Genomic DNA, 10,482 nt, shown 5'->3' on the forward strand with positions numbered 1-10,482 from the left:
TGGCATGACGTTTCCATGTTTAAGCGTGACTTACAGCACTAAATATGGGAATTCAGGGTATTGATCGACACAAACTGAATACAATGCTCAGATTTTGGTTTTCCATTGGATTTAATTACATTAAAATCATAAAGAATGTGTTTTCATTAGGCTGGACTGACAGAGTCCAATAATGTCTCAACATCAGTCCAGAATGGGCAACACAAAGGGGAGGAAGGGACATTCAGCCGGTTGTCATCTGCAACCTCGCTGCTCAATGCTACTCCATCCTTCTGATTGGATATTTCAGCTTCAAACATTATAGTGGTATGATTGCATGAATTCTTTCTCTGTGTCGTGACTATAGCTCTGGCAGCCTTAATGAGGAAGACGATGCTACAGAGAATGATGACATCTTCAATGATGGTAACATCAGAAAGCGTCAGTTTCTAAATATTATCTGCCATCACAAACAGTCGGGCTGATGAGGCAGTCCCTCATTCACACCGTCTCCACGGTTACCGGGCCATTTCTCATTCATATGTGTTTCCATGGCAACAGGGACCTTGGCCCATTGATAGAATCTCTGTATCACCTTGGTAACAGAGCCAAGGGAGGAGCCTGATTGATTGTTTTTCCTTATCCATCCTTTCCTTTTAATATAAATACATCACAACTCACAAAAAGAAACACTTGCAGACATAGATAAATATGCATAAATAAGAAAAGCAAACACACACACAAACACACACACACATCTGCAGGAAACTACCACTAGTTGGAGATCAAATGTATTGAGTTAGAATTATTTTATTTAAGCATGCAGACTGGAAAGTAGGTCAGTCAGAATAACCAACAGAAAACGCTGCCAGGGACAGAGATGCTGCCTATACTCCAACCCATACATAAACTGCACACACACTCACACACAGGTGATGGCAGATATAAAACCTGCACTATATACTCAGGGAAACACAGGATTTAGGAGAATCCTATTCGGAAATACTGTCGTTACACAAGCTCCCCACCGACCACTTCTCATTGGACATCGACATATTATACAAACACAATATTTGTTTGTGTGTTTTCCTTCATACTTCAGCAAAGTACAACCTAAATATTTCTGTCTACATCACTGACCAAACCACTTCATCTCTTCAAATGATATCCCCTTGTGTCCTTGTTTTTAATCTACAACCATGTTTCAAGTATTTGATATTCTATGCATGCATACATTGGCCAGTAAAGGTCTTAATGGGATTATTAATACCTCATTATTCCTTTGAATGATATTCTGTTTGACATCATGGAACATGCAAACGGTTCAGATTCCTTTCAGACCATAAATCACAACTCAAGACAATAAGAGAACTTAATGCCCCACCTCAACATGATCTGAATGTAGCACATGTTTGCAGATGCAGTAACATTACACACTAAACACACTTTAATCTGAGTTTATATTTTACTTCGAAGTGATGAGACAGTCCTATAGTTAGAAAGGAGATTGAATGAGACAGGTTTTTGGGAAGAGATCAGCCATAGATTATGATTTAAAAGAGTTTTAAAAATAATTATCATATTTGATTACCTCCTCATTTTCTTTCTTTCAGTTTCTTGAATCAGTCGTACCTCAACAAGGAATGAACAGGAGATAGCAGCAAGATACAAGCCAAGAATGGCTGTAAACCAAAGGTAATTGGACTAATAATCAATAGTGAGCATAAAAAAACAACTAGCTTATTCCCAGGGCTAAATTACTCTGATAATTTACCATGAGCGAAAGCTCTTGTTGTGTGTGCGTGTGTGCGTGCGTGTATGTGTGTGTGTATCAGACAGTCTGTTTTCAAAGGTTGGGGGGGGTGAAAGGCCAAAGTAATCTTTCATCTTCAAAAAGCTGCACAGCCTCTATTCATAGAACACGCAACGGAGAACGTGCGTGAGTGTGCTTCAGTTGGTGCACATATAGTGAACCATGGAAATATACAGGCTGTGTGTTGTAGCCTAAGTGCTGCAACATATTCGCTGTACATTGTCCGGCAGCTACCTGCCTGACTGACAAATAGCAACAAAGCTTCTTTGAATAAATAATAATAAAAATGTTATTTGAATAAAATCAAATTAAATGAACAATCTTGGTTGGTGTTTTCATCGTTATAATGTGAGGGGTTTGTGGACATGACTGGGGACACCGCAATGCAATGCATTGATGTTGTCACAACTGGGGTGAATGTGGTTGTAGGTTGGGTGCACAAAGGTTTACTTCATGTATGGGTCAGGAAGTCAGCTTCAGCTTAAGATCAAGTGTTAACTTATGCAACTGGACCAACCCCAGCTTTAACTATGTGTCATACTGTTACCGTGACAAAATGCGGAGATTTGCACAGAGGGTGGGGGGATTATGTGAGACCAGACATTTGCAGGAATTTTGAAGAACAGCCTCAGCCCTTTCAGCTTTCTGCACCTAACTACTTCCTGCAGTTTTGCTGACACTAGTTTTCTCACTCCTTCCATGCAGTCCCTCTGGTGTGCCATGCAGAGTCAAGCTGGGCTTTGTGATTTCTCTTATTAAAGCCCAGGACATTTTGCCAGACTGCACCAGGGATGCACGCCGTTAATGTAACCCATAATATTCACTGTGTATTTAGCAATCACATGGATCAATAGACGGAGATGGGCGAATGGATGGGTGGACAGATGGAAGTGATGGATGGACATCAGAGGACATCAAATCCATCTGAAAAGGACTCATCAGTGCACGTCTTCCTTGTCACTGAAATAATCAATTTCATTGATACCTTTTTGTCAGAGCTCAGAGGCTGGATCCTATTTTATCCTTGCTCGCCATCATACCGGTTGTGAAAATGAACATTCTTGGCAGCCATAAAGATTTTTATTTATTGACTTATTTACTCATTTATATATTTACTTATTTACCCTTTCCTCTCTGTCTTTAAGGACGGTGCGTTTGCATCTAAATCATGCACTTCTCTTTTCTTTGTTCCTGCATTTTCCATATGAGCCAACTACCAGTATATTTTCTTGCATCCTCTCTTCATACCTTCTCTCCAATGGCTGTACCCTCTGTTACACCCCCACTCCCACCCCCCCACCCTCCTCCTGTGTGTATTGTGGTGACATTTGTTCCCTACCCAGGGTACCGGCTGCCTGCAGTTCTGCTCTGTGATCTGACTGCTGCTTTGCTAAGAATGGAGCCATTCATTAGGGCAAAGGACACTCGCAAACACACTTGCTCAAACACACACTGAACCGCATGGCAAGCCACTTCCTTCTGGGCATTTTAAGCTGAAGAACGAAGAGAAGAGGATGCATTCGACTCTGAAACTGTGTTCTCATGACAGTATGATTTAAGCAGTTCATGCAGGGATGTCCTTGTGTCCTTGGCTATGTGCGCTTGTAATGGATGTGTGCTTGCTTGCCACTCACCCAGTGAGCACCACCACAAAGTCCATGACATTCCATCCGTTTCTCAGGTAGGAGTTCTTGTGGAAGGCGAAACCAAGTGCCAGGATTTTGATTCCCGACTCAAAACAGAAGATCCCTATGAAGTACGGCTCTGTGTCATCCTGGCGCAGAAAGCAGAGGAAGCGAGAGAAAGGAGGATGTAAAAGTAGGAGGTTAGGATGGAGTATGGCACGTTTGCATATGGTGGACATATTCACGTCGTCGTGCTTCATGTCACTTAGACTTACCAGGCGCTCAGACAGTGGCGTCTTGTCTCCGTCAGGCAAATGTTGTTCTAGAGCCAAGACAATGCAATTGGCAATGATGGTCGCTAGAATCATCCACTCAAATGGAGTGAGGAGATCGAGTCAAGGAAAACAGTTTATTTAGACAAAAATCTGGAAGATTTTCACACCATATTAAGCGTACAATTACAGCAAACACAAAGTCAAATACGCACACACACACACACACACACACAGAGCCATCATTATGAGTGTATGTTCTGATTACTAAAGAAAAATAGAGCAAGGACATGAGGGAGAGTGAGGAAACGGGATTGATAGGGAAGAGAATAGGGAAGTGAGGCCTTCAAAGTGAACCACTGGAGCCACAAGATCACACAAACACACACACACATGCACACAGGCATTTTCTTAACACCATTCCTGCTCCATTCAGTCCTCATGTCCTCTTACTTTCCTCCTCCTCCTCCTCAGTAAAGCCTGTGCCTGTTCTCCCTCCACCTGCCCCGTCAAACCTCCCCCTCTCTACTCCTCTCACCCGTCTGCTTCAATATTACTGCCCCGCTTTCATTCCTCTACCTAGCTTTCATTCACCCCTCATTTTTCTGCCTCTCTCATCTTTTTCCACTTGTTTCTTCATCCCTCCAACATTCCCGCATCTCTCCTCAGTCCACCTTTCTCTCATCAATCATCCCCGTCCCTGCCATGCCATCTCCATTCAATAACGAATGAGATGCCGCATCAGCAAACGCAAGAGGGGCGAGCGAGACACAAGACTGTGAGAGGGTGAGAGAGAGAAAAGCTTGGATCGGCGCAAAATATGGGGAGGATTAAATGAAAGAGAAGGGAGCAGAAGGGAAAGAAAGGATAGAGGGCAGATGGCACGAAAGATGGAGGGAAGGAGGAAGAGAGAAGGGCATAGACAAAGACGACAGGAGTGTTGGAACAGGAAAGGAATGACAGAAGGGTGTGAAAGTATTGCAGTATTTTCTTCTCATGAGCAATGTGCATGCTCTGCTGAAAGTAGGTTAGTGACAGAGCACACACACACACACACACATTTAACAGGAGGGGGAGCAAGCGGAAGGGAGTGGGTCGGAGACTATCCATCATACTGTCACATACAGTATGTATGAGTGTATGTTCAAGTGGAACCGACACACAGCACTGTGTGAATCGATGAAAGTTAAGGATGTTGTCAAAGTACTTCATTCTATCCCAGCATCTTTACAACTTAAACTGAATCATGAATTGCAGTTTAAGTGTTTCTTCCTGTTTCAAACACAGTCTCATATTTTCAGATTTAGCTAAATTTCAATTTATAAAATATGAACTAAATGACATTGACTTGTTTTTACAAGCCCCAGCCCAAAAACATGCAATGTAATGTCAAGATGACTTTAAATTACAAAGTGAAATACACTCGATATACAAAGGTTTCATTGTAATTAATAATTGCAATATGTATAGCTTGTTTCTGCCTCGAAGCTCTCCACAATAAGAAAATGGTCTCAATTGTCTGTGGTTCGATAAAAAAAAATAGATGAGTTTTGCATTCGCTTTCAAAACCAGGAACAAAAGCGGGACAATGCACACAAAGCGTGGTCTGAAGAGAAAACACAAGCCCATGGCTCATGGCTACAAAATGTGATGATTCATCATTTATGATTCTACAGTCATCCCACTTTGGCACCATTTATGACAGTGTTGCCAAAAAGTGGGAGTGCTTGAAGGCCCATTTAGCTCTGCTTGACCTCTCTCAGTCCAAATTAGCATCAATTATGGCCTTACAGTCCTTACAGTTTGCCACATCTCCTCCTGTTTGTTTAGTTCATCACACATTTGTTGTGTCTCTGTTTCAGCCCTCCTCTCCCTCACAACCCAGTTGTCACGTTGTGCAAGATGCTGACGCCGAGGTGTGTGTGTGTCTGTGTGTGTGTGTGTGTGTGTGTGTGTGTGTGTGTGTGTGCGCTTGCAGTGGGATGTGTGCATAATATAAGTGTAGCGTGTGACTTTTTTTTTACATTAGCTGAATCTTCAGAAGACGACGCAGGTGTTTTAGGACTGCTTCTGCTTACGTTTGCATGTTTACACAAAACCTGCTGATTTAGCAGTGAGCCTGCATCTCCCTGCCATTCTGTTCGTGCACATGTAAGAGTGTGTGTGTGTGGGGGGGGGGGGGGGGGGGGGGGGGGAGTGGGCATGTGCCAGCACACCCTGCAGGAAGAATGCAGGTTTCCAGTGAGGTTTGTCTAGTAACAGCACATGACCAAAGAACCCCAGAAAAAATACAAAATACAAATCAATCCATCACAGACTCCCACCGTGTCTCTATTTTTCTCTCTCTACACGTATTCCAAAACCCAAAAATAGCTTGGCTCCACGTCAGTGCAGACCCCCCCCCCCCCCCGCTCCATCACACACACACACCTGAATCTGCCTGCAACTGCAACTGAATAATTTAACACCGATAGAATGCACAGCTAGAGAAATGAGAATGACAAAAATGCAGCGGGAAAGCAGAGAAAAAGAGACAAAACAAAAAGACATAAATACGATTTCCCATTCAGCGTGCGGATACAGGCTGTTTATGCATCTGTTGCCAATTAAAGGTGCATTGTAAATGGATTTTTATTTTAGTTTATTTGTGCGGTATATCAGATTCTTGTTATGCTTCAATATGTTTTTGATAACCTGTCTGCTGGGCTCTCTGTCAGTATATTTTCAGCATGAGGTTTAAACGTGCACGGTCGACTCATTTGAGCTTTTTGTTGTTGAGAAAACAATACTGTTACTGTCCTATAATGTCATCTTGAAAATGACACAGTGATCTCTTTATTTAAATTGCAACTTCTCTCCTGCAGTGGTTAGCACTTTCACCACAGAGCAAGAAGGTGTTGGGTTCAAATCCCGATTAATATTGTGAGTAATATGCTCTAGTTGGTACAGAGCAGTGGTCTCGTACTTTTTCTTCCATTATTTAAATTGTTTTATATATATATATATATATATATATATATATATGTTGCAGTCGTCTGCAGTGTCTCAAAAACAGCCAGATCAAAGTGGCACACAGAGGTATTGTAGTTGATCATTTCGCAGTCTGGTCCTTGAAGGCTGTCTAATCCTAATATTAGTTGACAGGATCTCAAGGCCTGTTTTGGAAGAAGGAGGGATTCTGGATGGCATGATCCTATTGGCTTCATCAGTCCTTTGGTGCAGCATCGGCAGTGATGAAGGGGCTGCTTCCAACCACTGAGGAACAGAGGGAGCTGATCCTCATGGAAAAGCTCTCAATTTGCATTGAAAGGAGCCAGTTGAGGTAGTTTACCATCTTGTTATGGTGCTTCTTTCGCTCCTCCCTTTGAAGTTTTTTTTGGGGGGTAGAAACAGACCTCATTGGACAGATTACTTATGTCATCTGGTCTGTGGATCCCCTGGGAAAAACTGCTGAGTGTTGTTGGAGATTCTGGAATATCCTTCTTAGCCTGTGTGTGTGTGTGTGTGTGTGTGTAAGAGAGTGAGATGGAGAGAGACACACACACACACTTAGAGAAAATCTAATTTGATGTTAAGTCTGTGGAGCTATCAGCTGAGAGTTGCAAGCTGGAGAAATGCCAATAAATTATTTAGATTCTGCAGTGAACAGATATCACTGACTCTCCATCCAGCCTCTCTCTGTCCCTTTTCATATCAAACACATAAATAAATGTGTCTCTTGACCTGACTCACATGGTTATAAAGGTGGTGACCGATATGATTGTTCTCCATGGCGACCTGCTCAGGCATGCTAAGCATGTGGCAACACATCACAAATGTCCAGTGTGTGCATTTTAGAGTTTTAGAGGAAGGCTAAGTGACACTGCTCAGCGAAGAGATTAAGAACTCTGTTCTTGATCAGTCATTTGATATCTCATTGATTCTGGATCATATAGGATCAGATCATGGAACTAGGAGATTAAAGCAATGCTACTCACTCGGAAGCACACACAATACAAACAACATAAAACCCATAGTTCAGGAAAACAAAAAACAATACCTGACGGGATGCTCAAAATGATTTTGTCAACAGCTATCCAGATGATATTCTACACTGCTTGCCTCTCTATTGATAACACTAGGAGGAATCTAGAAGGTGCATGAGGGACAGGGTGAGGCGAGCCATCGTTGTGACAATGAGCCAGCATGCATGCACATTACCAAAACCTTGAAGCTAAAATGGATTGATGTGCTTTTTTTCCTACAGTGACATGTCGAAATGTCTTCTGAAAAATCATCCACAGCAAATGGCCATTTACTGAAAAGTCATTGTGAACTTTAACTGAATGTGATTCTCTTTAATCTCCTTTTTATTCGATGAGAGATAAATGGATACCTAAGAATTATACGTCCTGGGTCAAGTCACCATCTGCCATTTGTATTTGTCATTATTTGTCTCCTTATTTTGAAGCTAAATCAATGTTAGAATCTGGGGAACTTTCTATTTTCTCCCAACATTACAAAGTTTGGTCTATTTTTTTCTTTGTAAACACTTGTGGTCAGCATCTTCTTCTTTTTTTTAAATGAAGCCAAATGAGAAGTTGATCCCATGTCTCCAGGAGTCAAAAATCAAACTGCTGAGTAGCGTTATCAGGTAGCTTTGCTTTACTTGAGTATTTTGTCTTACAATATTCTTTTTACTGATACTCCCTACAAATTAAAATACATTTCTGTTCATACATTAAAAAAAAAAAAATAGACAGACAGACATGCTACTTATCATCAAATAGGAAAAACTGCAACGACAAAAGCCCAACAGGAGGAGGACATTTGTGTGACTCTGGGGACTTTTTTTTTTTCATCTCCCATAGTTTATTGTCGCACAAATGAATGTTGTGTTTACTTTTATTGCAGAAAATGCTTCAATAATCCCTGGGATGTTGGTATAGAGATTATTCTTTTACATCTTTTACTATACTTTTTCTTCAGTTGATATTCTGATAGGCAGTCTTCACTAATATATTTTGAGTATTTTGTTTACTATTTTATTTTCTTATTTATTGAGTTGTTTATTTTTTCTTGTCAACTTGTTTGTTATGTTCTTGATAACTACTGATACTATTACTATTTAATATAATGTTAATAATGCATGAGATTCGGTTTGGATTACACAAAAACAGCCAATAGAATAATGGCTTCGATTTACTCAGTACTTTTGTACTTTAAAGATATTTAAAGAATGCAACTTTTTTTCTTTTGACAAGTTACTACTCTAACTTGAATAACGAATCAGCACAACCAATAATACAAGATAAGATTTCCTGCACACCGGTCTCATCTCTCCAAAACACACATCTGTCATGTTGATGGCGAATCGAAGTGATTCATACGCCCTGAAAGTAGATCCTGCATTTCACCAGAGCAGCCCAATTAGTGTGTGTAGTTATGTCATGGCTCAGGCATCAGCATGGATCAATGCAATCATTACTCCAATTTCCCTTTTCTCCTTGACCCTGAGAAACTTACTTCCACGTTTTAATGCATATATAGTATAGCATAATATATAACATATATTTGTAGTACATCTTATTGGATAATATCACACTACACAAAGACGCACACAAATGCTGAAAATGAAAATGAGCGCACTCTTTTTCCTTAGAATGGTGCAGTAGACGCTGGTTTCTTGAAAGATGAAAATGCTGGAAATTTAACACTTTCACACTTCAGTGGCTGTAGCACAAACACACACACTCACACGCACACACACACACACACACACACACACACACACACACACACACACACACTGTTTAATATTGTGACATCCATTTAGTTGCACCTGTTAAGTTAATAACATATTCTCAACCCAACATCGCTGTCTCTCGCTCTCTCTCTCTCTCTCACACACACACGCACTAGACACCTGCATCTTGCTGATACGGGAGCTGGGTGTGCATCAATACAAGAACACACACACGCACACGCACACACACACACACACACACACACACACACACACAGTTGTAGCTTATGCCACGTCTCTCTTCAACCATTCTCCGGCACATGCTGACATCAGCAACCAGCAGCGCCCCCTAGACACCCCCTCCTCCATCCACCACACACACACGCACACGCGCGCACACACAATCATATACCGAGCAAATCCCACATGCACGACTGTGTTCGGTGGGGATCGACAGCATCATAAAAACCTGCCCTCGCCTCCTAAACCAATCATGAATTGCCCACCATTTATTTTGTCAACCTGAGAATGGCTTTTGTGAATTTATTTGAGACAAACGTGAACCAGTCAGTCAGTCGGTCAGCCAGTCGGTCAGCCAGTCGGTTAGTCAGTCAGTCGGTCAGCCAGTCAGTCAGTCAGTCAGTCAGTCACACATGCTGTATGTCCTACGTGGTCCTCGCGTAAGGCCTCACGGACACTTTCTACTCACTGTACCACGCCGTGGGAAGGATATGGCCATTCGGTGATCTTTTTGGCGTATTTTCTAACGAAGTTGTCCTCACTGAAGATGAACAGCGAGCGGTTGACAGTGAAACAGTTCTGGCGCACTGGGATGGGGTTATAGAGAGCCATAGTGCGCGCTCTCTGCGCCATAGACTGCTTGTACATTCTCTGCCCCCCGGGCCCTCCAGGTGGACCGTGGCCATGGCCGTGGCCGTGTCCGTGGCCGTGCGCGTGTCCGTGGCCGTGGGGTCCTCCTTGCCTGCTACCACCGCGGCCCCCCATGCCACCACCTCCGCCGGGGCCTCCGCCGTACCTGGCCGGCGCCTCATCTCCAAACCGCGCCAT

The 10,482-nt window shown here is 42.4% G+C and overlaps 1 protein-coding gene across 1 annotated transcript in view; it reads right to left on the reverse strand.

The window, feature by feature from the left end:
* Positions 1–10,482, reverse strand: part of cacna1aa (calcium channel, voltage-dependent, P/Q type, alpha 1A subunit, a) — a 52,950-nt gene extending 42,468 nt beyond the window's left edge. The window contains exons 1-3 of the mRNA XM_068750390.1: positions 10,148–10,482; positions 3,693–3,798; positions 3,427–3,566 (exon numbers count right to left, since the gene is read on the reverse strand). Coding sequence (XP_068606491.1) covers positions 3,427–3,566; positions 3,693–3,798; positions 10,148–10,482 — 581 coding nt within the window. The remainder of the gene's footprint in view (positions 1–3,426; positions 3,567–3,692; positions 3,799–10,147) is intronic.

Source organism: Brachionichthys hirsutus, chromosome 16, assembly GCF_040956055.1.
Source record: "Brachionichthys hirsutus isolate HB-005 chromosome 16, CSIRO-AGI_Bhir_v1, whole genome shotgun sequence".
In the NCBI taxonomy this organism is placed as follows: Eukaryota; Metazoa; Chordata; class Actinopteri; order Lophiiformes; family Brachionichthyidae; genus Brachionichthys; species Brachionichthys hirsutus.